Source organism: Syngnathus acus, chromosome 2 (assembly GCF_901709675.1).
Source record: "Syngnathus acus chromosome 2, fSynAcu1.2, whole genome shotgun sequence".
Lineage (NCBI taxonomy): Eukaryota > Metazoa > Chordata > Actinopteri > Syngnathiformes > Syngnathidae > Syngnathus > Syngnathus acus.
The window spans coordinates 10,113,330-10,141,278 of NC_051088.1; the positions used below are offsets into that span (position 1 = coordinate 10,113,330).

The window sequence follows — 27,949 nt, forward strand, 5'->3', positions numbered from 1 at the left end:
ATACTCATTTTAAAAGATATAAAGATGTAATTGTACTTGGTGTACAAATGCAGTTTACAACACCTCAACCATGAAGGGTTTATACTTACAAGAACATAGACAGCCTTCTCATTACCCTTAGAGAAAGTAATAATCATAATAATGATAGTAATAATAATAATAAGGTTTGTCACAATCCTTTAATAACCAAAATACCCAGAAAAACAAAAATTACAAAAACACCTCTACATTTTGGTCAGAAAAAAGAAAAATAATTATAGTTTTCCAAAAATGAACTCAATCGGACATTTGACTATTGAAACCTTAAAAGTATTACTGTGTGGATACATATGTTGTATGATTAATAATCGCTACATTTTGTTTTCTTAATGCAGTTCTCACCATTTTTTTAACGAAAATCTGGGCTTCATGTGCTACTTGGCTATAAAACATTCTTTGACGTTTGGTTCAAAACTTCCGTTGTGTGACAAGTCGCGCTCCTGGCCTATATAACATTAAGACATTTGGGATGACTGGCATAACATTTTAACAACTGATTTTAAAGTCAGAGACAACACTATTCACTAAAAATCCATTTTGCTTGACTCCAAGTCAATGTAAACATTTGGATCATTTACTGCCAGCTTTACTGACTATTACCACAACCGAGCCACTATCTTAAAATGTACTGAAAATGTAATGGCTGGCTGGACACAAAGAAAAAAGAAAGTGGAGGGAAAATAACTAGATTGGTGTGCCTTCTGAAAAGTAGCTTTAAAAGCTAGACTTTGTTTTTCAGTTTGTTCACAACAAAACACATAAGAACTCCCCGCATTTACAGAGATTTATAAAGACAAAACTATGTTGCTGTAGTATCCACGGCTGGAACAAGAAAAATGACAATTAGCATCTCCCAATAGGACAAGGTGTCAAAAAATAAAAATTCAAAGTCCAAAGCCTAAAAGTTCAGTGTCCCATGAATCAGGTTGAGAAAGAAGGGGAAATAAAGTTCCATCTTCTGGACGTGCTCCTGTACTATGACAAAACTCAATGGCCTATCGTGCAAAGAGTCTGTTGTCAGTCTCACATGAGCTGCTTGTGGTTTGAAAGGCATGTTTGAGAGTTGGAGAGTCAGAGCTTCAAGTTGCTGAAGTCCTTGGACAGACTCCGCAGGTACGTGTCGTGAATGGCTCCGAGGAAGGTCGGGTCATTCTGCATGGTGACAACATGAATCATGTTACGAAACTGGGTGGAAGCGTCGCCAAACCCTGTCATCATCTCAAGAACATTCCGGATAATTTGAACAGTTCAGCGCTGGTTTAGCATGTCTTAGCCTGAACATTTTGTCTCCTGTTAAATAATTTTCATCCTTCTCTCGTGTTAATGATAGTTAATATTTTTCACAAAACTCGTCTCTGAGAATACTGTACCTTAATAAGGTGTATGAGAGTCTTCTGGAGCTGAGCTTTGCTGCAGGAGGGCTGTGGGGCCTCCATAGAACCTCCGGAGGCGGTTGGGAGTTCTGAGGCAGGTGGAGGGACTATCGCGGCAGCTGCCTTAATGAGGGACTGCTGGAAGGCGCTGGGTGACAGAAGCACAGCAGGATCCGACCCAGGTAGGGCAAGACCGGGACGCATAGAGACGGTCTGCAAGCAGGACAGACAAAAAAAAGCACCTTCTGAATAACACAAATGAACTGATTGATGAGTCTGTGAAGAGAGGTTGGCAACTCACTGATAGAGGTTTGATTATGTTTGGGGCCTTAGCGAGAACATCCATCTCTTGTGTGAGCTGGAGGACTGGTTCCCTCATACGTTCTTGGAAGTTGAGGGGTGGTACCAGGGTGCTCGGCAGGAAATTTGGTGCTAGGATGGGTTTGTGGATTTCCGCATTCAGAGACTGGACTAGTAGGTCCTGTTCCAAATAGGCACGGGAAGCCGCTGATGGCACTGCAGACCCAGTGGGAACAGTTTGAGCTTGGGAACCTGCTGGTGGCACCATGAGAGGTAAGAGTGGGCCGTGAGATCGGTGCTCGGCCGCGGGGCACGCTGGCCGGAAAACACTGCTGGGATGTAGTGCATAAGATGCTGGGAGCACGCTGTGTTCTTGGCGAACCTGGTTTGATCCAGGATCCCGGGTGGCAAAGAGGGGAGGACAAAGGGGGCTTTGGTGGAGTGGCGGGGGATAGGTGTGGTTCTGGGGGTAAGTTACTGGCGGCTCGCTGGAAGCAGTGGTGGGGTTTTGGGTCGGCATGGCTGGCAGAGATGGGTCCTTTGGGATGGTTGAGCCGAAAAGCTCCTCCACTGTGATCTGCTTGACCATTGTATGACTTTTCTGATGGGCAAAGAAGAAAAGGTGAACAATTCAAACAAATTCAAAAATAGTGTGTGAATGAAAATAATTAAATGTAATTATTAATTAAAGGTCAGAAGCTGCAACATTCAATCCAGAATTTGCGACTTGTTTATTTGATGTATGATTTTATTAAATGTCATTCAATTGGCAGAGACTTGCTTTCCTATTTATTTATGTATAATTGAGTGCATACCTTATCAGGCAGCTGAGAACTGTGGATGTGATCTAAAGTTCCAGTGGCGTTCAACTCTGTAGATACATTAGCATCCCTGGACTGAGCCTGCATGACAGGCACAAACAAGCTCAATTAGTTTTTGGAAAAGAAAAAAAAAAAAAAGAAAGGAGGAGGTATTTTATGAGAGCAATAGGGATTAAAGATTAAGTGCAGAGCCTTAAAATACAGAGAATTTTGAAAACTGTGTTAAATATTTGTGTTGTCTTGTGTCAAATGTTAAATTCTGTCTGTGTTACACAGCTACATAGGTAATGTAATGCTTGCACACTTGGAAAGCCAAGCATCAATATTATTGAACCTACAAACCTTCTGGTATTCCTCCTTGGCTTTGCTAAGCAACTCCATGATGTCCCTGGGTCGTGCTTCAGCCACACCATTGGGCCGCCGGGGCTCCGCCTTCTCTGGCGATTTCCTTTGGGCATGTTCAGCTTCTAGTTTGACAATTCTGAGACGAACATGTGCCATAGAGTGAGAAAGTTGACACACGACCCTAATTACACTTACTGCATATGTAAGAATGCCAACAGAATGATTTTCATTATAGTAGCAGAAGACCCTTATCTACGTGGCTACAGTGAAACCCTGAATAATTAGAGTTTGGCATGTGCAAATTCAGCTATTGGCATCATATATTGGTGGCATTTGATACTAAAGTGAGCTGGCACTTCACTAAAAAAAAAAAAAAGTAGCAATTTGCTGCCACCTTGTGGTATTACAGAAAAATGAATTGCTTCCATCTGGACTTTGAATAACCAAAGAGTACATTTAAACAAGGCTCTGTTTCCAAAAGTTTGGAGAGCGTGCTCGGAGCATATATCCAAAAGCACCTACAATTAGGGACCAGGGATTTGGAATGCTCTTTGAGCTTTACTGTACTTTATAATTATTTTTGTAGAATACATTTCCTGCAAAAATATTTGATTTATAAGGCTGAGCAATTTATACGTGTATGTTTTTCTTCTTCTTCTGGTGCATTTTTTGACTGTTGTGACTTATACTCCTTCGCGACTTATCGTCCCAAAAACACGCTACTAGTGATACCTAGGCATATTCTCATAGGATTTAATACACACTTACTTCAACATGAGCTGAGAAATGCGATGGGAATCCCTCTTGTCATAGAACCAAATACTGTAGATACCCACTGCAAGAAAAAGTAAACACATATGATTGCTTTCAACTTTTTTTTATACTCGCATTATTGTTTAAAACATGTTCTCATATTCATGAGGTGGCCTGCCTACAGCCAAGTATCTCTTAGCCACATGCCCAAGTTGCACATTGTTTTTGTTTTCAAGCTATACAGCAGTCAGAGTAAATGTTTGTTAGACTTAAGGCTACATTTTTGCTTTAAATACTATGATGGTGACAGCTTGACCTTGGAATTATTTATTATTTCACTTGAGGTTGAATTGTGTATGAATTGAGTCAAGCGCAGTAAAATCTCTGTATTTTCATTAGATGTTAATTGCACTAAACGTGATCTTCAAGCATATTTCGTGTGTGTGCGTGCGAGCATGTTGACATACGCAAGTCCCTCGGGAGCCTGATGTTACTTAGCAACCAAGGTGTTTGCATCCTGATAGCATCTTCTGTATCCGAGGGGATAATAGAGCCATGTAAACAGGAGTATATTGATCATGTGTGTGCATTTACACACTCACTTAACAGCTTCCTCTAGCTTTGAGTACACATCAGCCTCAGACGGAATATAAAAAAATAACAATATGGATGTCATGCTGTGACTAAACTTGGACTTTTGGATCTTCACTCATCAAGCTTTTAATTTGCTTCGACTGAGACCTCAGGACAATTTCAAGATAGTGTTCGTGTCAGTCTTTTTCTTTTTAATCCAGAAAAAGTACCAAAACAATCGGACTGCTGAGCAACAACCAGAGGAATACATTTTTTCAATTTACTTTTTGTCTTACTATCGGGATTGCAATGGAACCAAAAAGGCAGTGGTTGCATTGAGGCTGGAAGAGAAGCAGAGTAAGTCTGAAACTAAATGAGAAGTGACATCATGACTTCCATATCAGGCAGGTTGAAGTGCAAACAAAGTCCAACGGGGGAGCACTCGCCATCTCCACTGACTTTGACCCTGGCTATGCTCTTTTTCCTGATAGGCAAACAAATGGGGAAACGCTGTAATTCTTTATTCGTGGCCTTGATTAAACTGATCTTCAGACTTGTAATAGAATGCCTTGGTGGGAGCACAGTCAGCCACTTTCTTAAGTTCTGAGAGTTTAATCATAAAAAGGAACAATTAGGGCCAAATCTCAATCATCTAATGGACCTGCGTGATGTTTTAAGCCAGAAGTCTCATCACAAGTTCACCTGTTAAAGCCACCCGAGTGACTACAAGCAAAAAGAAGAGATGTTTCTAAGAACACTTGGGAAGTGTTTATTCTGCCTTTTCAGAGGTACTGAAATTCATTATTTTCTTTAATTGTGTAAGAGTTTTTTTTTTGCTGTATACGGAATGTCACAATTACAACTGCTGGCTTGCGTGATGAAACCCTGGAGTTAAGAGATTTTTTTTGTAGCTTAGCAACAGCACTTGATATTACCTCAGAGGAGCAGTGACATTTCATCAGCACTTGAGAAAATGACAAAAAGGTCTCAAAGCATTTTCATTTCTTCTGGGGCAAATGTTCAATTAATGAGTAGATAAATATATCTATGACAATAAATACTAAGAACACAGGAACTGCATGATTTAAGAAGACAATCAATTCCAATGGAAATCCTCAATCATAAATATAGGTCATTGTCATATAATTATATAATTAATATAATTCATATAACACCCCACTGATGTTTTTTGTCCTAGTTGCTATAGTATAGGCGCCTGGATGTACACAGGCAATCCCATATTTAAACATGAACGCATGACCAGTGAAAAAAATGATCAATAAAGCATGTAAAAAGATGAGATTGAAAACTTGATTTGTAAATAACCACTTTTGGAAGCTGTAACTTTTACTGCATATGCCTGATGATGGCCTGTCACCTTGAGTAAAGTTACTCTACATACAGAGAAGTATCTAAGTATGCAGTAGTACTCACTGTTGCCATTCTTGTAGAGAAGGAAAGGCTCCTGCAGCTGGAACTCCAGGTCTTTGTTGATTGGCTCGACCAGGTTCTGTGAACTCAGTCGGTTCATGATGGTGAAGCCATGATAAGGGGAAGCTGACCTGTGTAGGACAACATTCACAAACATTGGTTTTATTTTCCACTGGTTTGGCTTTGTTTGCCCACATGGTGATGCTATAGAAATGTATCCAAATTATTACATTCTTACCTAGTATAGACAAACAGGGTGCCCTCGATTTCAGTCTTTTCCTGTAATCAGTCAGGGGTGGTGTTAATTCGAATTAGGTCATTTGAAATGAAAATAAAATAATTTGGGAATATTATACAACACATTTGTGACATGCTTTGTCCACTTACTTTAATGTACAGATATTTTAACAGCGCATGCCATGATGAAATGAATCAAATGCAGAATAGCGATACAACTAATCTTCAATGTAAAACGTTATACTATTTGACAATCACTGCCTGGTATTATAATATGGTGCCTAATGTACAGTACTGTGTACGTCGTGATTTTTTTTAACTAACTTTCCACGGAAAAATTGATCGTTCCCAACTTTCCATTTCCCAGCAGTCTGGAACCCAAAATTCCTGTTACTGATTATTGATCGCAATACAAAACCTCAACACATAGTGCAGAACAGTTGCTGATATTGCGAAATGTATCAATGTCATTCAAACACATAGTGTAGTTAAAGTCTAGGGAATTCAACACAGCTCGCAGTGTCGTTTTTATCCAGCGTTAGCTTCGACACGCCAAGTTAATTTTCCGATGTCCGGGCTTATTTCCTCGCTCTCTTTCTCGTTTTTGTTTCACAAACTCACCCATTCGTTGACTTTGGAGTTGAAGTTGTAGAGGGCCACCTGGCCGGTAACGTCAAGCAACGTGTTGATGTATGGGTCTTGTCTCTGGAGAGCCGCTAAACTCATCATATGTCCAGCATTTGCGGTGTCCATCTTGGATGCAAATATTGCTCCCACACGGACGCATTTCAGAGGGACACCTTTGACTTCCGTACTAACCGGAAGTAAATGGTTTTCAAAATAATCCAGTACACACAAGTCTAAAAAATATATTTTAGATTTTTGCTCAAATAAATGTCAATGGTTAAATATTACAAAACACCACAAGAATGCACTGCAATACTTTCTTTTCTTTCTTTCTCATTTTCTAGTAGCTGTAGTAGCTGTCACCTTAAAACCATCCTGCATCAAGTGATACAAAATTTTCATAAACACTACATTATGAAAAAATGCTATCACTTGCACTCTGTGGATGAGTTGCAGTGGCAGGTTTTTCCCACAATACACATGTTTGCATTTGCAAACACAGTTAATTAGTACTAATACAATTATGGAGAATCCACCCAATCAATACAATGATGGAAAATGCACCCAATCAATGCATGGTAACCATAATAATTTAGAACATTTGCTCAATGCACAGTCTGTCTTGCCCCAGTGGAGCTACAGCTGTGTCTGCTTCACTTTTTCTGTTGAGAGGACACTGGAGCAGGGATTATAATGGAAGGATTATGCGCAACCGGTTATCCCTCATCCAGGCACAGGTAATCCAATCACTGGTAACCTTCCAGCACGGCTCGGACAACTCATTTTCTCTGGAAAAGCAGCACAGTGAAAGCACAGCGAGGCACTATGAGGCCTCAATGGGAAGGCAGGTGACAGAATGCCATTCATTGTAAGAGGAAGACCCCTGAGGGGTAAGTGCTTTATTTTGAGAGAGAATAATTCCCAATTTGATAACAATCATAATGTGTTTATTTATCAGGTCTTTGAACACAGAACAGTTCGGTAAAGATATACCAAGAGATTATTAAAAGAGTTTTGGGCTTCTGTTAAAACATGATACATATGTACATAGGGGGCTAAATCCATACTTAAGTGAAAACAAATGAGAGAAAAAGGATCTGTGTCTGTCTCAGTCTCAAAGCCAAGTGTGGGGGCGTCTTTTACCGTTTCGTCAAGCAAAACCTTTGGTAGTTATTTTTAATTTACCAAAACGTTGGAATTTTCTATGATCCGTGAACATTCTCTGATTATTATACACCTTATTTCAAAACAGCAACAGGTGCATAAAAATGTAAGTGTGTATTCATTTCCATGCATGTCCAATTGTGCAGCATATTGCAATTTTCTCCAGTTATGGCCAACAGCTGACTGAGTGGCTAAGGGTTGTTCGGGTTCGATCCAATGTTGGCAAAAGTGGGCTGAGGTTGCGCTACCCTCCTCCCGGTTAATGTGCGCACAGACACCCGGATGTGGCCAACATGATTGTCGCTCCTCGCAAGGTTCCGCGCTCGGAAAATGTTGGCAATATAACTCAGGTTAGCCTCGGATATACTCTTCAACGATGAGTTGGATCTGACGTGGAGCATTTCCATGTGGATTCGAGGATGCAAGAAGAAGATGAACTGTCAGAAGGTAATAATATAGAAAAAAAAAATTGATAAACGGAGGAGAGTTGGTGCGCTCTTGTGTGTGCGTGCTTATGTGCGAGTGGATGTGCGCGCGCCTGCGTTAGGAAAGAAGAAAGAGCTGTACAATATTCTTCAGATTTTGACATTACTTTTTGATGCCTATATAGTGTCATTTGAAATGAACGGACTTAATTTTGCAACACCTTGCAAAGACGCGACCTGCCTCGCAGAAAAGTGATTACCAGTTATTAACCAGCGGTTTTCACAACTACACACGCGCACACAAATTACATTTATACACTCCGGTACCGTGTACAAGAGAGGAAGATAAGTGATCTAATATTGTAAAATCTTAGACTAAATGTGATAAATTGTTCTAGTATTTTATGTAATGACTCTCCATTTGGGGAAAAGCATGTAAGATTTGATTTACTGTTCAACAAAACCACCTTGTATGATTTACTGCAAGGTGTTTTCTGAGAGTGAACTCTGCAGGCAGCGTGGATTCAGTTCTAACTCAGTGTGAATGATTGTCTGTAGCTATTTGTGCCCTAGTGACTAGTCCAGGGTGTACGTAGTCAGCTGAGATAGACTCTTCCCTGTGACCCCGAAAATGATATGTGCAATTGGAAATACTTTGAGTGATGTTTTTTGTTGAATGTCAGAGCTTCTTCTTGCTCCATTTGCATTCCAGTTGTCGGTTGAATAGCCGCAGCATATATGTTTTAGACTCATTATGATTTGAAGACTCATTTTTGGGATGACATAACATTACAGAACTAGCTCCTGTGTGCCAAAGAGATGAGTCAAGGGCACTGTTTTTTTAACGCTCAGTTTACATTGATTTTAATGACTCGCTCATCCATTCATGCAGACGGTCCTCTTTGCTCCCCCATGCTCACGCCACACCATGTCGTTTTATTATTTGTGTCAAGCGTGAAAGCTCAAGGGACAGCGGTATGCTTTTGATTTGGTGGAATGTGAAGTTCTATTAGAAAACATACAATTGCTTTCCACAGAGTTATATAGAGAGTGTCCTTGCAAGAAAATGTTACATTTAGTCAAGGATCCCATTAAATAATTTATTTTCTCTTGGCAATGTTCTGGTCCGTTTGCATTGGTGGTTGAAGTGTGGCATTGGCCAACCGGATCTAGCATATGACTGCTGCGGCAACTACAGGACTGGAGTGGGATTTTATGGCCTTGAAAATCATGAAATACCTATGTGTTTTATACGTACCAATAGCGAGAAAGAAAGTGTTGAGAAAGTGTTACCAACAGCCTTTTAAAATAAAAAATAATTCACACTCTCCTTTTCATTGTCACCTGTTTCCTCTCTTTGTGGGAATCTGCATCTGTGTTGACGATCTCACTATGTTCTTATGGTTCAGACATTGCAGTATATGTGGAGCCTCAAAATAGGATACAAGGTCACAGTTTTTCTGTTGCAGTACGTCTGTAAATGTGTGGTGCTGAATCAATTAGTGTGGAGGCGAAGAGTTGGCTAAGTGTGTTTTTTTTTCACGATGGTCCATTTCACTTGGATTCAGCCGCTTCACTGGGTGTGAAGTGGGCCTTTTGAAGCATGACTGGCATATGCAGTTTGGATCTGGGCTCCATTAATGCTCCAACAATATGACCACAGTTAACAAATGCGTCTGACATATTTCAACTTGGAAAAATCATTTCTAAGGATTGCAAACAATACTGTTGCTCTACATGGCTGCGTCTGGTTGGTGTAATTTCACTTATGAGAGCGTGGAAACCACAATAATTTTTTATTCAAATTTTGATTTAATTTACTGTATCTCTCTCATTAAAATAAGTGTTACATTGTCCAATTTTGTCCATTTTGCATTACTTGTTTATTACCCATAGATATGGCTTTCGAAATGCAATATAAAAATTCATTTGATGCTTGCTAACCTGCAAGCATTGTTCATTGCACAAATGTTGTTATTGGTTAGCATGATTGTTGAAGGTATTGCATGTTTATTTGCTAATGTATTGCCTCTTTCTCGCTTGCTGTCTTTATAGGGGCACAGTATGCCAGCAACAAAAAGACCACTTCCTCTGCTGATGCCTCAGGCCTTTGGTCAGAAAGCCAAACTCATCTCCACCAACTCAGCCCACCTGAGTCCCTGCACGCCCCCGCCAGCAGTGGAAAGCCCGTCGGCTCGTCTTACGGCCTACTGGGAGCAAAGAGTGGCGCCCATGTACCCGGTGGCACCGGTTCCGCTGTCAGCCCGGTTCTTGCTTGGCATGCGGCCATTAACGCTGCTCGCCAAGCACAGGGCGATGTTGCAAAGGTTGACTTGAGTCCACAGCGCACACCATGCGCCACCGGAGCGGCTCCTGTCGGCTCATTGGCACAGAGAAAGAGGCAGCAGTATGCCAAGAGCAAAAAACAGGGCGGGTCCACTAACAGCAGGCCACCCAGAGCGTTGTTCTGCCTCACCCTCAACAACCCCATCCGCAGGGCCTGCATCAGCTTGGTGGAGTGGAAGTATCCTTTCAATTTGCTTGTTGTGGTTGTTGACAAAATAATGACAATTTGACTGAAAATCAGTGAGTAAAATAATCTTCCTGCATTATTCTAACTGAGGAGGGGAGGGAGAGCTATAAGCTGTGCATCTAAAACAGGAGACAATATTTACCAAAAAACAGAGGTTGTTTCCAGTGGTGGAGCTAGAGGTGGGCCCGCAGGGGCACTGGACCCCCCCCCTTGAAATACTCATGGACCAGCTCATTGACCTTTGGGTATTTTTCCCAAATCCACATTTGCACTCATGCCCAAGGGAACATATAACGAATCTTTATGAGTGTTATCTGATAAAATTCTGGGACTGCGTTTTTTTTGTGGTTTGTTTTGCAGCCCCACTGAGACATCCTTGCCCCTCAAGCCCCCCTCAAAGAAAAAATCCTAGCTCCGCCAGTGGTTGTTTTGCACTTTAGGTAGCTGTGATGGTTTTTTGTATGGACAACTCAGGAGGACCCCACAAGTGCAAAATGAAGTTGGAAGTAATGAAATCAGAAGACAAACAAACCGAACACGTTCCATTTTAATCTGGATGTGGGTATGGACATTTCTGTACAATATGCTGTTAATCCAAACTGATTTTGATGTTCCAACATTGTTGTAGCTATGCGCTCAAATGAGTTCCATTCTTATCTTATCATTTTATTTTTCATATACTTCAGTGTGGTAAAAACCTTCCTTAACCATTTGACTTTCAGACCATTCGATATATTTATACTGCTGTCTATTTTTGCCAATTGCGTGGCCTTAGCCATCTACATCCCTTTCCCTGGAGATGACTCCAATTCTACCAACCAAGAGCTGGTAAGTACCGTACAGCAGAAAAGTATACAATGTGGGTAGTGATGTAATGGCTAAACTGTTACATGACACATGCATGTGGTCTTTGTAGCGGAACAGATTTGCCTTTCAGGATCAAGTCATACTGTCAATCAGTCAACTATTGATTGATTCATGTGGTTTTCGCTGACTCCCTCTGCCTCACACATTTCAAATATGTAGATGTAGGGTTCGATTTTGGCTCTAAATTGCCCATAGGTATAAATAAGAGAGTGAACAGTCATGTGTGGCCTATGATTGACTGGCGACTAGTTCAAGTTATAGTCAGTCCAGCTCCCCATGAGTCCTAAACAGGATAAGTGGGATAGACAATGGATGGATAGATCAGTTGCTTTTTTATAGGCAGATTCTACATGTCCTTAGAAAACCATTCAGTCAGTGTTTACTTTGGTCTCTGAGCCTTGTAGGAAGTGAGTGTCTCAGTAGACCAAGAGGAATTGCTAGTTGTGCACAGAGAAACATTGCATGTTTCATCAACAGATGGGGATTACTCACTTTGTGTATATAGTACGTATGTGTGTGTGTGTGTGTGTGTGTGTGTGTGTGTGTGCACGCATCATCACATCACAATGCACACTGTGTGTGTGTGTGCATGTGTGTACATGAGAGTGAAAGTGAACTTGAGCACATCTCTCAGGGACATGAGCCCTATTTCATCATTTCTCTAATTTGTTTGAATTTTGAAAACAAAATTCTCAGCGGAAATACTGGTGTGTGGGCAGCGTGGTATCAATTCCCGCACAGTGGTGCTGTGTGACTGGTTATTCGTCTCTATACGTGTCCTGCGACTGGCTGGCGACCAGTTCAAGGTGTAGTCTGCCTTTTGCCCGATGTCAGCTGGGATAGGCTCCAGCTCCCCTACGATCTATCTATCTACATATATGCAACAGGCATGATGCAACCCGCGTTAGGTCCCCTTTGCCGTCAAGTAGGAAGCTTTGCGACCACAAATATGATGACATTTTTGTCAAATATCGTTCCCATGAAGGGTCGATGAGAAAACAGACTCGAATTGTCCTTAGTTGCCAAAGTGAGTGTGGATGGTTGTTTGCCCATTTGTGCCATGTGTAAACCTGCAGCATGTGTACCACACGTGTGCCCCTCCCTCACCCGTGGGTTTGTATGTAAGTGACGTCTTTGGTTTGTTTGCATGTGATTTTACGTGTGTGATTCTCAGAAGCAATAGTCAGATTGCATCATTTTCTCGGTCGGGGATTAAAGGTTTAGAGGGAAGAGGAAATGAGAGTCACACTAAGCAGCATATGGCTTTGACCAACATGTGTGTTTTTTTTCCCTCTGTGTGTGTTTGGTAATGTAAACACAGTATTAAACACTTTTGGAAATACTAATATGATGAGCCATGAATAGATATGGTCATGACAATTTTATAGAGTTCCATATGACAACACTAGTCAACAGCAAATTTTAGTCAGAGAGCTTTATGAGCTCATTAAACACACACACATGCACACACACACACACACACACACACACACACACACACAAACACACACACACACACACACACACACACACACACACACTTTGTGCACTACAAAAATGTAGGTCCTCTCAAATTTCATTTAGAATTGTTGCGTTGAGCCTTATTAGAAACTAAATTCCAGATGATAAGTTAATTTGAATGTTGGGCAAATGAGGTTTAGGGCACCACAGCAATAGTCAGACTGCAGACGAGCATCTGTCCAACAACTAGGACAGGATTTGTTCGGTGACACTGTTTCCAAATTATTTCCTTATTATTCCTAATTTATTATCCATTAAAATCCTGCACTTTGGCTGTCTAGATAGCAAATAAAAATATATTTTTCTTATCATTTTTCATGTTAAATTGTTTGCCATTGTGCCATGCAAGTAATTCCCCTGAGCTGTAATTGGTATTGTTGAACAGCCAGATTAAGAATGAATGACAGTGGCTGACTGGCGAAACATCTCGGCAATGTATAAATTGAACAAGTTTGTGCTGTGTGTGACAAATGACAACTTCATTCGCTGCCTGTAGGATGAATTTGTCCACAAGATGTTTTGCTGTGCCAAGTTTGCGTCAGTTTTTGTGTACGCATAACACTGGTCACAATTTTTCTTATATAACTATATTATATAACTATTTCTGTCTTTACTTCAATTGATTATTTTTGTGTGTTTGACCTCAGAGTAGGTCTGCACTCTCCTTCACCTTGTTTACAAGCACAGCAGGCTTTCGAGGCAACTGTCACCATGACGACTTGATTGGAGTGGAGTGTGCAGGAACAGGGCTGTCAACAAGTATGTCAGATTGAAGGCAGCTTGTCCAAGAAATTTCCAAAAGAGCCCCCCAGAAAGCAAGAGAAGTCAGAGGAGACACTAATGAGGCTTGAGGAGGATGGTAAAAGAAAAAGCACTCCTAGGAAAAGTAATTAAAATCATGCATGAGGAGAAAGAATGAGGGCAGGAAAAGGGATGGAGGAATGAAGAGCATGAGAATGGCATCATGTCTCACATCACAATACAGGACGTAAGAGTGATGATATTGAATAAATCCTATGTGTTCATCCTAAAATGTTGAAGTGTGTAACTTAAAGAATCACGTAATGGGATAGTAGAAAATAGATTGGTGGACGAATCCCTTGATTGTCTCACAAGGTGAAAATCAATGAACAATTAAAGCAGCTAATGTGAAGTGACGCTGTTGCTGTGGTTTAGCTCGGAAGTCTCCCTCTTGCTCCTGCGGTCCATTTTCTTCCATTTCCTCTTGTATCAAATGTGCCCCCTTATCATGTTCGTGGACACATTTTCCTCCATTGTTGTAAACTTGTAGCATCTCATTCCTATTGTGATCCTGTGCAAAACAGCAAATAACTAAAGGTGTCCCGATCTAATATTGATATCAGAAAAAAAAATCAACATGGACTATCTCATTTTGCAATCAAAATCTGAGATAAAGATTTGAGGTTATTCTTTGAGAGAAGGAAAACAGTACATGTGTCTTATTGTCTTTTTCAAGCAGCACTTTAATTCTGAATGATTTGTGTAGCTATTGAACACACAGGTGTACCATTAAATACTGTAACTTATCATCATCATTGTCATGATATTATGAGCATGCTGCCATGTTCAGCAGTAACCACGCGCACTGCTGCTTTCCTCGACCTTTCATCTTATTGTGGCTAATGAGAACACAATCTAATAGGAGCTGATTAGGCTGCTGGCTGCCTGCTTGAGTCGCCTTCCGTACGTTTTTCCAGCACACTCCATACAAATGATAATCAATGATGATGGTAATGTTGGAGTTATGTTCATCATGAAAGAGGAAAGGACATTTCCAAACGGTTTTTCGAATTTTGGAGGGTTAGTGGATGTATCACGTTGCAAAGATGTGACACATTTGAAGTGGTCAAGCTGTGATGACGCTCCTTCTGTTCATTCAACGAAAAGGAAAATGAGTTGCTGCCCAATAAAAAGCTTCTCCAAATGTGTCATTTTATTTGGAACCGACATTTTGCTGTTTTTCCTAAAAGAGTTTTATACTCATATCCAGAAAGCTGGAATGACTACTTGTTTACACCATGAGGCTAACATCACAGCTCTGAGTAATACGAAGCAAAGTATAACAGGAGAGTCACAAAGCATCGAGTGTTGTGTCAGCTTCAGTTATTGTCACTGAGGTTAGTGGCAGCAAGTGAACCAGTGTGTTTGTGTGGTAATGCCAGCCTTTCAGTCCGATGAGTGCAGATGCATATTCACACATTAGTGTAAAGGCTAAGCTTGTTGGCCACGGATTGAATCAAAAGGCCCCTTAAGAAAAAAAAAAAAATCATAGTCATTCTCACGTTGCATACAATGCTCTGTTGCTTATAATATATTTGAGTGTGTTTGGTTAGCGTCAAGTCACCCTAAAACTAAATTAACTAAAAAACAAAAACGTAAACAAATAAAATAAAATAAAATAAAATAACAAGCAAGGCAATTAATCTGGTGCTTGTGTTGTGTGAATGCTACTTCTTGATAAAACTGCAAAGTTTCACACAACATAATGTTGCACTTCCAAAGCACCGCCAGTTCATTCGTGTTGCTACCAGATTTGTTTAAATGCGAGTAGATTACTTTTGTCCTCCTCTTCTCTTCTCCTACTCTGCTTTTAAACACCACCAATTACAGTAGATACTATAATTAATGTGATAACAAATTTCACCCAAATTATTTAATTTAATTTAAATGATGGTTTGCTATCCATCCATTCATTTTTCTATCCCAGTTGACGTTGGGGCGAGAGGACTTGTACATGCTGAATTGATTTCCAGTCAATCGTAGTGCACATATTGACTGACAGCAATCACATCAACCTTTTCACATATAAATAGTGCGTGTAAAAGATGGTTATCTTAAAAAATACATGCATTGACTAAAACACTTAACACATTACAACATACCCAAGCAATCTGTTGGTACCGTCTATACGTTCCCTAGTGGCTAACAGCCGTATAGACATGACAATGTGATTGGCACTTGAGGGGGTTATTTTATTTCTTGCATTATAGAATAACTGTAATTAATTCACTCAAATGTTAAAAGAATATCTTTTAAATGATTTGGTTGATGCAGTGCCCTGTAATGAGAAGAATGGGGCCTAGGAGTGCTGTATAACTAAAACACTGGTGCTTGTACAAACACCAGTCAATCATGTTTACAATTCATTACCTCATTAACTTTAAGTGCTGCAAATACACATCTGTAAGGGGTAGGGGGGGGGGGGGGGGTCCTTCAGCAAAATACAAATGTTTCCTTCTTTTTGCTGTTTCCACTACAACCAGAATTCACGACTCATTCAGGATTCATGTGCAAAAAAAAATCTAGGACATTTCATTTATCCTCTGCTGTACTTTGTCCTGGCTTTGGCCCTAGTAAGCAGAATTTCTTGTCCGGTTCCCAAAAGAGAGGATTTGAAGGCTTACACGATGCGCTGCTTCTCCTTAAATCAATTAAGCTGCTTTTCTTTCTCTCAGCAATGAGGGTCCAAGCCTGCGTTTTGTTGTCATTAGTGAAGATTTAGATCATCTTGAAGTCATGGAAGCTAAAGATTAAAGAAAAGCAGCAAAAATTATTTTGGTTCCCACTGCAAATTAAGTTTTTTGGAAAGAAATAGTACGGAACTTCACGGTTATTCCGTCAAGCGTTATTGCAGGGACTCATCTTTCTTGACTGTCCCAAGTTCAAGTCTCATTCAGTGCCCACACATATTTAAAAAAAAGAAGCCTTATTTCCATGGCAACCGTATCCTGACTACAGCTGTACTATATGGCTCACAAGGAGATTACTGTGATTATGTGTGAAGATTTTTTCCCCCCATCTTCATTTGCATATTCCTTCAAAATGTAATGCAACGGCTGGATGGTCTCATAAGGAAAATACTGTAAAAAATACAGCTGCTCCCAGAAAGCAGCCAAGATTCTGCCCTTAAAAAGGTTCTAATGCTCAACTGATGGGCTCTCTCAGAGAAGTATTAATTCAAAGGCATGTTTATTATTGTAATTGTATTGACTGGAGTGCATAAAAAATGACTCCGAGTGTGCTTGACTCACAAACCTTATATAATCTTCTTCTCATCTCACTTTCTTGAGCTTCACATCCATTGGTTTTCACACCCCACAATGTCACGCATGACTGTGGCTTGAACTTGTGCATTTCTGTGCTAATATTTTCTTGAAAATTATGGTTAATCCTATGACTTTAGGAGCGTTGATTTATCAAATATAAAATGAGATGATTGCTGTTTTTTGTGTGTCGTTCTCCTGAATCGGGCTCCAGCGAGTCCGTTTATGTTTCTGACGTGGAGACCGCTCACCTCTCCTGTGCTGAATTTAAAGGGAATGAGGAGCTTCCATTAGCTGGGAAACAAGTTGGCCGTGTTCACGCTCACAACGGCGCAAACATCTCTTTGTAATTGCGTCTGAGAAAATACCAAAAGAAAGAAAACCCATGCATCAGTTGGACTGGTTTTGTGCTAGACTTGTGCTGGGCATGAAAATAGGGCACCATTCATTTGTATGTGTGTGTCAGCACATTAGTGGTCATGTGACTGCATCGTTTGTGGTCTCTTGTAATCTCCATACTTTGGCTCATACTGTGTCAGCAGTTCAACAAGTTGACGAGCAGATATTTCAGAGCGAGTGTAAACACAACCACAACACAGCCGGGAAATCTCAGCATCAACCTCATTTTAATTTCTACGCGACTCACAGCCAAAACTTTGGTAACATTTTTAGTTGGAGGATTCAGTTACTTTTTAATCAATTTCCTGTTTTTTTGTCTTTAAAGGAGAGTCTGCAGTGGCATGTTTTTAAATGGGGCCACTGGAAGGCATTTACCTATAAAGGATTTGAGATGACGTGTCTTAAACAGAGCTGTCTGTTTACTGCCCGTGAATGACCACGTCCCATTCAAGAGCACTTGCTGTGTTTACGTCATCTAAATCAGCACAAGTGCTTAGCTTAATGGGCCTCTAAAGCTGCCAACTCGCTGACCCTTTTGCATGGCATAATGCAGACATGAACACAGAGAATGAGTGTATGTGCGTGTGTGTGTGTGGGAGAAGCAGAAAGACAAGTGCTCATGGAGGCGAATACAACAATGATGGTGTTTCCTGTGAGAGAGAACGCAAATCGGACCGACGACATAAACACAAAAAAAGTAGATTGTGTGCAGGATCGTCCAAGTTCAGACACCTGTCTCTATTACCCAACCGAGTTGCCATGGAAACTTGTAGATTGTTCAAGCCTGATCTTTGAAATATGCTTTGAAGGAAACATCTTTGCTGTTGGTAATTTTCCATCCATCCATACACTGGTTGTCCATAAAAAAAAGAAAAAAAGAAAAGAAATAATAACTGAAAAAATTGAAACAAAAAATCCATCCCCATTTTCCTTTTGCTTCCACTCTGTTAACAGGAAACAGTCGAATATGCCTTCCTGATCATTTTCACTATTGAGACATTTTTGAAGATTATTGCCTATGGTCTGGTCATGCACCAGAACTCCTACGTCAGAAATGGCTGGAACATGCTGGACTTTGTCATCGTCATAGTAGGGTGAGTCTTCATTTTTCTTTTTGATTCTAATTTTGTGTGTATATAGTACTCACACCCTTTAGCACACAATCCTGAAAAACGTATGACACACCCTCATTGAAAGTTTCCCCCCATTTTATTTCACATTGTCATTATATATTTTTCCTTTAATGCAGAGTAGTAATTCAAATTATAAAATGAATATGTGCAAAACATAAACTGTTTTCTGGTCTGTCAAAAGTAAGTGACTGATATTTGGGCCCTCTAAATTGTACATGTAGACGGGAGAACATCTCTCTCACACTCGTTCCGCTCTCCACAGCTTGTTCAGTGTTGTCCTGGAGATGATAACCAAAGACGCTGACTCAGGCGGCCAGACAGGAGGCAAGCCTGGGGGGTTTGATGTCAAGGCCCTCCGAGCCTTTCGAGTACTTCGCCCTCTTCGCCTTGTCTCTGGCGTTCCAAGTGAGTTGACACACATCATGTTTAACAAGTAACAGCCATTCAAAGTCGCATCACACAAGCATGGACATATTTAGAGCATAGGGAGATCAGGCAAAAAGAAAGCCGAAACTAAAATGAACCCGGGACCTTTCGACTGTGAGGCGGATGTGCTGATCACTTCCTGCCCACTTATAACTAACAATAACAGTCATAACCCAGGATGTGCCACTCGGATCAATCCTCGACTCATACAAGACTCATGCTTATGAATCGAGAAAATAACCCAGCCTGTAGAGGATTCCTCCTCTGGGTCCTCACATTTCCATAGCAACGCACCATGAGGAGGAAAGATGAAGCTGAACTGAACTGTAAGATTTTCACATTTGGTTTCAATGAATATTCCATTTCTGGGAAAATGCAATCATCACATTCTGACCTCTGACAAGAAAAATCATGGCCTGAAAAGTGTGAGGGTCAGCGTGTGTGTAATCCTCTCTTTCATCCAATCATTCCTCCATATTTTCTGGATCATCTTAAAACATTTCAGCAGAAACGTTATGTAAAGTAAAAGCCAAAACCTACTGAACACACTTTTTGTAGTAAATGTACGCCATCAAATAAATAATAAATCCTAAACACCCATATGTATAGTAGAATAGATTGTGGTCATCTGACTTTCACTTTTAACATAATAGCAAGGCCCATTAAAAGAGCAAATAAGGAGACCCGTGTTGATGTAACATATCACTGCTCATTTGCATTCGGTACATTTGCTTGAAAAGTAAATTACATAGTGGAGGCAAAAAATGTCAAAGAGGCAACTCTAATGAGTGACATTCTATTAACTTCATTGTAACATTGCTGAAACAACAAATCAAAGTGACCCAAATGTGTAGCCATATTAGGGCAGATTGATTTTGAAATGAAGCTGCATTACAATAAACAAAAACAGATTTAGAGGTTATGCTAAAATAAAGGCATATGCACCATGCAAGTTAGTTCATTTATATAACTCAATCAGAGTTGGGCTTTCTCTGATAAACACTCACTTGTTGTGCGTGTTTGCAGGTCTGCAGGTGGTTTTGAACTCAATCATCAAAGCCATGGTCCCTCTGCTTCACATCGCTCTGCTGGTCCTTTTTGTCATCATCATCTACGCCATCATCGGCCTGGAGCTCTTCATTGGCAAAATGCACGCTACCTGCTATGTGATCAAAACAGGTGAGGCTTTGACATGACTTGAACTTTTTTGCCATTCAATAAGGACACATTAGTTCTAGGTTGTTAAAAAGGCGGATGTTTGGTATGGATGATCCGTCTTTAGCATACATACAGGCTTTAAATCCACAGAGTTAATGGACATATTGGATATCGCAAATACTGCAAGCTTAAAGGACAGATGGTGGCTCCTATCCATCCAGCGATTAGAGGACTAATATCCACCGATTGTTTTTTCTTGCTTTCATAATACAAATATGTATACTGTATACAAAAGATTACTTACAGTCGGGAGAGCTGGGTTCAAATAGTGTGTGGCGTTTGCATGTTCTCGCATTTCCATGAGTTTTCTTGCAATGCTGTGCTTCCTCACACATTCCAACATACTTGTAATTGTGAGTGTGAATAGTTCTCTTTTTCTTGTAATTACTTTTTAAATGTTATATTTTTGCAATATCTTTGGATTGATTTTATTTTGAGCTATTATTTATTTTTTTCAACCCAGCCGCTTTGGCTAATTGGTCTTGCACTGTGGTGTATCTGCCGTTTTCTTCTGGTACAATTGTACTCGTCAACAGTTTTGATTTTTGTATTGTGATGTTCTTTTATTGCAAGTTTTCAGAGGGAACAGACAAAGATAGAAAAAAAAAAAATAGCAGTACTGTATACTATATGACAACTGAAACACTACAGGGACTTAGATTAATCAAGACAGCACAGTGCACTGCCTCACAGTTTAGAAGTTCATATCTTGGGTTCCTGTGAGTTTCTTTAGATACATCAGGTTCTTAATTCTTAATTATGATTGTCTTGTTCAGGTATTCTGGCAGAAGAGGAGGCAACGCCATGCGCGGTGTCCGGCAACGGTCGCCACTGCACACTAAACGCGACTGTGTGCAGAGAAGGCTGGCAAGGTCCCAACAATGGCATCACCAACTTTGACAATTTCTTGTTTGCCATGCTCACTGTGTTCCAGTGTATTACCATGGAGGGATGGACCGATGTACTCTACTGGGTAAGATTAATCATAGTAATGCAACATGATAAAGACACCCAAAAAAAAGTCTCACAGTTTTGAGGGGTTGAACCTCAGCTCTGGCTTTCCTCTGCGGGATTTACAAGTTTTCCTCATTCCAAAAGCATGCATGTTCAGTTCATTAAAGATAAAATTATCCATAGGAGTGTATATGAATGTGAGTGCTTGTTATTTATCTGTACCTTTGCGATTACAATGCATCCACATCTGGAGCGATGAAGACCATACAATGTTGTCTTGTCGTCCCTCGCTCTTGTGGCCTTCCTCATTGTCCTCTTCAGCCTCATGTGTTACCATGCCAACGTCATGCCAAGGCTGTTGCTAAAGCAGCCTACAAATGACATGACAAATCTAGGAAGATTTCATGGACAGAGTTGAGGGAAAGGAAAATTCAGATATTCTATCTTTTTGATGTCTCAAACAGACATGCTGGTTTGCTTTACTGTACAACTGCACTCTCATAAAATGTTAAAATATGTTTTGATAGGAGTTTAACCCGTTTTACTTTTTCTCTTTGTGTGTGTTTCTAGATGAATGACGCGATGGGTTTTGAGCTGCCGTGGGTCTACTTTGTCAGTCTGGTCATCTTTGGTTCTTTCTTTGTTCTTAACTTGGTCTTAGGTGTCCTCAGTGGGTAGGTTTCTTCTCTTGGATTTTAGGCCACTTTGTTGACTTGTCACAACGATGACCTAGCTCTATGCGCCCTCGCTGTATATAGAGAATTCTCCAAAGAGCGAGAGAAGGCCAAGGCACGAGGTGACTTCCAGAAGCTGCGTGAGAAGCAGCAGCTCGAGGAAGACCTGAAGGGCTACCTGGACTGGATCACACAGGCCGAGGACATTGACCCTGAGAATGAAGACGAGGGAGATGAGGAGGGAAAGCGCAACAGTGAGTTCCCTGAAGTTTAATTCACTATTCGTACACTTTGACACCAACTTACTTGTATCAAGACTTAGGTCTCCAAAGGTCTTGCATCGGTGCAGACAAGTCTCATGCAAGACTATTCAGTGCTTTTCATGTCTGTTTTCCTTTTACCTTTGCTTCTTCACTTGTGTTTGCATCCAAAACAATGTAGTATTTTAGTCAATGATTGCGCCTTGTAGCACTGTTAGTTGCTACTAAAGTTTGTCCTCCCCAGAATTCTTTTGCGTTTCATGTCTACTCTTGTTGCCAACTATTTCTACAATGGACTTGATGTACAGATTTTTAAGCATTTCATAATTGGGTTCCACCTATCTCTCTCTACTGTATGCCATATGTTCTAATAGTAAGATTGGAATAGTGCTGCTGTCATGTAGCAGCACATCCCACAAAATAAACAAATGAGTCACGATCACAATCACAATCACAATCACAGTAAGGTTAACTAAAGCTGAGTGTCACCTCAGTATTTATGGTCATTTCTTCTTAATAAGAGAAAATAAACCATCATTTATCATTTGGTTAAAGAATGTTTTCTGGCCTCTATTTCTGGTCTCTGTTCCACTGCTGTGTACTGACTCGCTGCTTCCTCTGCTGTCTGGCTATGTGAACTGCATGTTGTTAACACCAAGGGGTCACGTTAGCAGACCTCACCGAGAAGAAGAAAGGAAAATTTGGTTGGTTCACCCAGTCCACAGAGACACAGGGTAAATGTGTGTTTAACCCAAATGGTGTTTTCATGCACATTGTGTCAATCATTTGTCATGCAATTTATTGGCATGATTTTAGTTCTCCACAACATTGGTCTGTATGTGCTCATATCTCATCCCTTCATCACCATTTGAAAATACCTTCACTTCACTATGACTTTATTGGACAATATATTGAATGTATTGCCAATCTTTGCCCAAGTTGTTTTACATAGACTTACATTTGTCTACATATTAAAACAAGATAAAAGGCAACAAGAAAATATTTTATAACGTGCGAAAGACAAATGGGTTAATTTCAGGACACAGGAAGTCCTTGTTCTATTTCGTCAATGTATTTTTTTTATAGTGTCTTGTTTTTGTGTGATTCAACAGCGAGCGTGCCCACAAGTGAGACCGAGTCTGTGAACACTGACAATCACAGCGAGGATGACAAATGGCTCTGCTGTGCTCCTTTGTGGTGAGTGTCATTAGCATTTTTACCGACCCTTTCACGTGTTACTTACAGTATTTACAGCTGCAACACAGTGTTGTTAAAAAGTTTCATCCTCTGTTTTCCTCAGTAAAAAAATTACTAAGTCAAAATGCAGGTTAGTACCGCGGTATGATATCACCCAGTAGGTGTATGTGCTTCATCCCAGTGGATTCAACTCATCCTGCATGCCTGGAGTTTCTTTCATTGTTTGAACTCTACATTCATCCCCGATGTTGTCCATTCCTAATTAAATGAGATTCACTTATCAATGAATGCATCATCTGTCGTCTTGATCATGACTGACCATGTCCGTTTTGCATTCATTATGTTTCGTTCCATCCTGTCCTGGTCACTGATGGTGTAGTGGTACACTCGCCTGACTTCCTTGCAGGCAGTGTGTGTCCACCTCCGCTCAGTGCAAGCAATATGATTGCCTGGCGAGGATTGAGTCTGCCCTTTAAGCATTGTCGCGACCTTGTACAAGAAAAGCAGTGTAAAAATGGAGGACTATGTGTGACATTTTGTTTTTTGTTTGTTTTGGTAGTCGACAGGGGCGACGGTGGAATCGTTTCTGTCGCAGGAAGTGTCGCGCCGCAGTAAAATCTGTGACTTTTTACTGGCTGGTCATCATCTTGGTTTTCCTCAATACTCTCACCATCGCCTCCGAGCACTACAACCAACCGGACTGGCTCACTGAAGTTCAGGGTAAGCTGAGTTTCTTCCTTTGTAGCTTTCAGTCTGTTTGTTGTACAGTTTAATAGTTTTTTTTTTTTTATTGTCATACCGAGTGAACTGAATTGTCCCTTTTGATGGCAACATAGCTATTTTTGTTTCCAAATTAACTTCATTTCTCTCCTTGCTTTTTCAGATGTCGCCAACAAAGTTCTCCTGGCCATGTTTACTTTAGAAATGCTGGTGAAGATGTACAGCTTGGGGCTCCAGGCCTACTTTGTCTCCCTGTTCAATCGCTTTGATTGTTTCGTGGTGTGCGGAGGCATCATCGAGACCATCCTGGTGGAGCTGGCCATCATGTCTCCGCTTGGCATCTCTGTTTTCCGTTGCGTCCGCCTCCTGAGAATTTTTAAGGTCACGCGGTGAGCAGCAGTGCGTCCTGGTGTTCTGCAAGAATAATTTGTCTTAATCCTGAACAAAACAAGATACAAGATGGATGGATTCTCACGAACCTCTAATTTCTTTCAGCCACTGGGCATCACTGAGTAATCTGGTGGCCTCTTTGCTCAACTCCATGAAGTCAATCGCCTCACTGTTGCTGCTTCTCTTCCTCTTCATCATCATCTTCTCCCTGCTGGGCATGCAGCTTTTCGGGGGCAAGTTTAACTTTGATGAGACGGTGACCAAACGGAGCACTTTTGACAACTTTCCTCAGGCCCTACTCACCGTGTTCCAGGTGAGTGGATCCGACTTTGGAGCTGAGAAATGAGAAGGGCCGTCCCATGTTGTTCCCATCAAGTTGAAGGCATACCGTTTTCCAGTATAACTAAGGAATTGAAATTTTTTTCCAATTTTGTTCCTCGTGTTTTACTCAGATTCTGACAGGAGAAGACTGGAATACAGTGATGTACGACGGGATCATGGCGTATGGTGGTCCAGCCTCCTCTGGAATGGTGGTCTGCATTTATTTCATCATCCTCTTCATCTGTGGAAACTGTATCCTGCAGATCACAAACTTTGGCACATTCAGCTGAAGAAATGCTCATTGTGGGTTGTTTTCATATTTTCTTGTTCTCCACCATTGATTTTTCTCTTAATCCCCATGACAAGACATCCTGCTTAATGTGTTCTTGGCCATTGCTGTCGACAACCTGGCTGACGCTGAGAGCCTCAACACAGCCCAGAAGGAAGAAGAAGAGGCCAAGAAGAGGCGGAACAGCGCCAAGTATGAGCTTTGTCTCAAATGATCACAAGTGCTTCTGGCTAACAGCACATTTTCATCACTCCAAAATAGAGAGGTGGGCACAGAACACAGAGTGGATTTAGAACAAGACACCGATGGCAAGACCAAGGTAGACAAGCATGTTCATGACTTTACATCGGTGTCCGTCTCTTTTTTTTTTTAACTCTCTGACAATGTGTGTAGGTGCCAGTTGAGTTTCTACTCGAGGAGGACAAAGAACTTTATTCTGCCAATGACTCGCCAGGTGAGATAAAAATTAGGATTAAAAAAAAAAGAGAGAGATTCCTAATAAATAGCTGTGTTGTTTTCATGACTATTGTTCTGTTTTTAGTGTGTTGTGTGGATGACGACAATGCCAACCTCCCAGAAGTCCCTGTTGGGCCCCGGCCCAAGAGACTGTCAGTGCTCACCATCAAGGAAAAAACACCTCCCATCCCAGAGGGCAGCGCCTTTTTCATCTTCAGCAGCACCAACCCGTGAGTACAAAGTCGAATTTTGACCACTTTAAGGTTCATATCTGTGAAGTGTTTTTGTGTAGTTGAAGCAGTTACTGTAAGCAATGGAGGCTTTGTAGATTTTGGTAGGGATTGAGGAGTGAGGTTCCCCTGAGCTGGTAAAGTTAGCACATCACCTGAGCTTTGGACCTTGGGAGCATTTGTTGTCATTAGTTGGACACAACAGTCAGTGCAGCAGATGAAAACAAATAAACTGTTATACTTGACTCACTTATTTGAATGGGAAAAACTTTTTGATTTTCAGACAGAAGGCATTTGTCTGTTGAAAAAATGAGGAGAAACAACAATCAGGAGAAATACACCAACTGATCCGCAGGCTAGACTCCAGCGCTGCGTCGTCCAATAAGTCACCACCTCATTTGGTTTTGTGTTGTGTGTGGGTTCACATAATTGGATGAGCTAGCGGGTCCACATGAAAGAGACACTGTTGCCCAAATAACACAAAACATGTCGCTTGAGGAAAGATGCCTTTTTCAGGTTGTTCGCATATCTTGCTGGCTAACCGCGTGCTGCAGTGGTAGAAAGGGGGTCGAGTTGATATTACTAAGTAACTAAATTGATGGAATGATGTTGCTCACAACATTGTGGGTATATAGTGGATTCAACAAAATATTTTTTGTGTAGTGTTAATTTAATTGCTAGATGGAGGTCATATCACATTATACGATGATTGTCTTTTTGAGTAATTCCGATGACCACTCTTTAACTTCTTCCTTATGATTCGTTGTCTCTGAAATGTTGCAGGTTTCGTGTGTTCTGCCATAGGCTGATAAATCATCAGATCTTCACCAACCTCATTCTGGTCTTCATCATGCTCAGCTCCGTGTCTTTGGCTGCCGAGGACCCTATACGCAGCTTCTCTGCACGCAATATTGTACGTAAACAACATCGGCCAATTGTCTGGAAAAGTTTCTAAAGTCATACGTAAGGAGGCTCTTAGCTGTCTCAAAGCGATATCATCTGGCAAGTCGTAGAATTCACGACTCATTGGGCCAGATTTACTAAGATTACAAATCGCGAACAGTGTTGGAGGCAGTGTTGCACGCAATTTACTAAGTGAGTGTGGAATGGATGCATCTGTCCATCCTGAGTAACAATGCAATACAAAATTGGGACAGCACACCAGAAAAAAAATGCTCTGAAAGAAAACATAGTCATAGGTAATTTGGCACGACTTCTTGTGACTGGCTCCAATTCAGACCCAAGGTCATTCAGAAACGACGACATAACTGCATCACTGAATGGACAATATGGCAAGTCAATTTTTATTTCAAAAATTGCGCCAAAAATGTTTATGCAAAGAGACAAGATCAATTGTTCCTATTGCGTCTTATTGTACCTACGCCTCCTCCTTGCAACAATTGTCTTAATTAAGTAGAATGGTGCCGGTTTACACTTTTAAGACATGGTATTTAAAGACACAAAATTACCCACCACAATTCCTCTCAGGTTTGATAAATCACAATGCACAAGCTAAATTAATCTATTTACACTTCTTCTCAGTATTTTCTGTATTTGTGTTCTGTAGAAACGTGCAAAATGAATTGTGTGGCTATTTTGCCTATTTGGTTTCTTCGATTCACATGCTTCCACATCTGAGCAATCGAGTGTGACCATCTTGCCTACATAAACCTTTAGTGAATCAGGCCCATTGTGTCATCTACCTGTCAAAATTTGTAAAAATGTGAACTGGGGGGTAAATAAATAAATAAATAAATAAATATGTAGAGCGTGAGAGAGAGAGAGACAGAGAGAGAGAGGGAGAAATATATACTTGTATATATGTATAATATAATATAAAACTATATTATTTAATGATTTGAGCTTAGCTAATTTAAATTTGTTTGGAAATGACCTCCTGCAATATATTTTAAAATTATCCCTTTTTTTAATTTACGTATTAAAAAAACTGAACTTTTACATGATATTCTATCTTACTATTAGGATGCACCAGTATAACCGATACATGCAGTATTAGGTTAGAAAACCAGTATGACTGCCAGTAAAGTAATGTTAAAATTTGTAGTATTTGACATGTGTTTGTGTTTGTCATTTCTAAATGTTGTACAGAGGACCCCCGTATATTTGTGGTATTTTCTCCTGATCCCCCATCTTAAGCGCAGTTAAAAAAAATAGAATCTAATGCCAATTATAATGAGAGTTAATGATT

General features: G+C 40.6%; 2 protein-coding genes across 28 annotated transcripts in view; one reads left to right on the forward strand and one right to left on the reverse strand.

The window, feature by feature from the left end:
* Positions 1 to 151: 151 nt before the first annotated feature.
* Positions 152 to 6,658, reverse strand: dcp1a (decapping mRNA 1A). Of its 2 annotated transcripts, XM_037245872.1 has the most exons (10): positions 6,494 to 6,658; positions 5,874 to 5,914; positions 5,639 to 5,766; positions 3,647 to 3,713; positions 2,876 to 3,014; positions 2,528 to 2,614; positions 1,714 to 2,313; positions 1,410 to 1,625; positions 1,063 to 1,191; positions 152 to 1,009 (listed from the first exon to the last, which is right to left on the reverse strand). In XM_037245872.1, the coding sequence occupies exons 1-9, from the start codon at positions 6,623 to 6,625 to the stop codon at positions 1,111 to 1,113; spliced, it is 1,491 nt and encodes a 496-aa protein (XP_037101767.1). In that variant the 5' UTR covers positions 6,626 to 6,658; the 3' UTR covers positions 152 to 1,009; positions 1,063 to 1,110. The 2 variants fall into 2 exon arrangements, with proteins under 2 accessions (XP_037101767.1, XP_037101766.1); XM_037245871.1 differs by having other exon boundaries at positions 152 to 1,191.
* A 616-nt stretch (positions 6,659 to 7,274) lies between these two features.
* The window catches only part of cacna1db (calcium channel, voltage-dependent, L type, alpha 1D subunit, b), a 36,564-nt gene continuing 15,889 nt past the window's right edge, over positions 7,275 to 27,949 (forward strand). For 8 of the 26 annotated variants that reach the window (XM_037245841.1, XM_037245844.1, XM_037245845.1 and 5 more), the window contains exons 1-21: positions 7,275 to 7,389; positions 10,144 to 10,612; positions 11,344 to 11,449; positions 18,427 to 18,566; positions 18,868 to 19,010; positions 20,058 to 20,210; positions 21,026 to 21,222; positions 21,774 to 21,877; positions 21,962 to 22,131; positions 22,797 to 22,871; positions 23,250 to 23,334; positions 23,438 to 23,464; positions 23,894 to 24,054; positions 24,218 to 24,443; positions 24,550 to 24,757; positions 24,897 to 25,017; positions 25,132 to 25,246; positions 25,316 to 25,373; positions 25,448 to 25,508; positions 25,596 to 25,740; positions 26,524 to 26,653. In XM_037245841.1, coding sequence (XP_037101736.1) covers positions 7,356 to 7,389; positions 10,144 to 10,612; positions 11,344 to 11,449; positions 18,427 to 18,566; positions 18,868 to 19,010; positions 20,058 to 20,210; positions 21,026 to 21,222; positions 21,774 to 21,877; positions 21,962 to 22,131; positions 22,797 to 22,871; positions 23,250 to 23,334; positions 23,438 to 23,464; positions 23,894 to 24,054; positions 24,218 to 24,443; positions 24,550 to 24,757; positions 24,897 to 25,017; positions 25,132 to 25,246; positions 25,316 to 25,373; positions 25,448 to 25,508; positions 25,596 to 25,740; positions 26,524 to 26,653 — 2,928 coding nt within the window. In that variant the 5' untranslated portion in view covers positions 7,275 to 7,355. Of the gene's footprint in view, positions 7,390 to 7,932; positions 8,111 to 10,143; positions 10,613 to 11,343; positions 11,450 to 18,426; positions 18,567 to 18,867; positions 19,011 to 20,057; positions 20,211 to 21,025; positions 21,223 to 21,773; positions 21,878 to 21,961; positions 22,132 to 22,796; positions 22,872 to 23,249; positions 23,335 to 23,437; positions 23,465 to 23,893; positions 24,055 to 24,217; positions 24,444 to 24,549; positions 24,758 to 24,896; positions 25,018 to 25,131; positions 25,247 to 25,315; positions 25,374 to 25,447; positions 25,509 to 25,595; positions 25,741 to 26,523; positions 26,654 to 27,949 lie in introns of those variants that run through there. The other 18 variants (XM_037245855.1, XM_037245853.1, XM_037245860.1 and 15 more) reach the window with 4 other exon arrangements.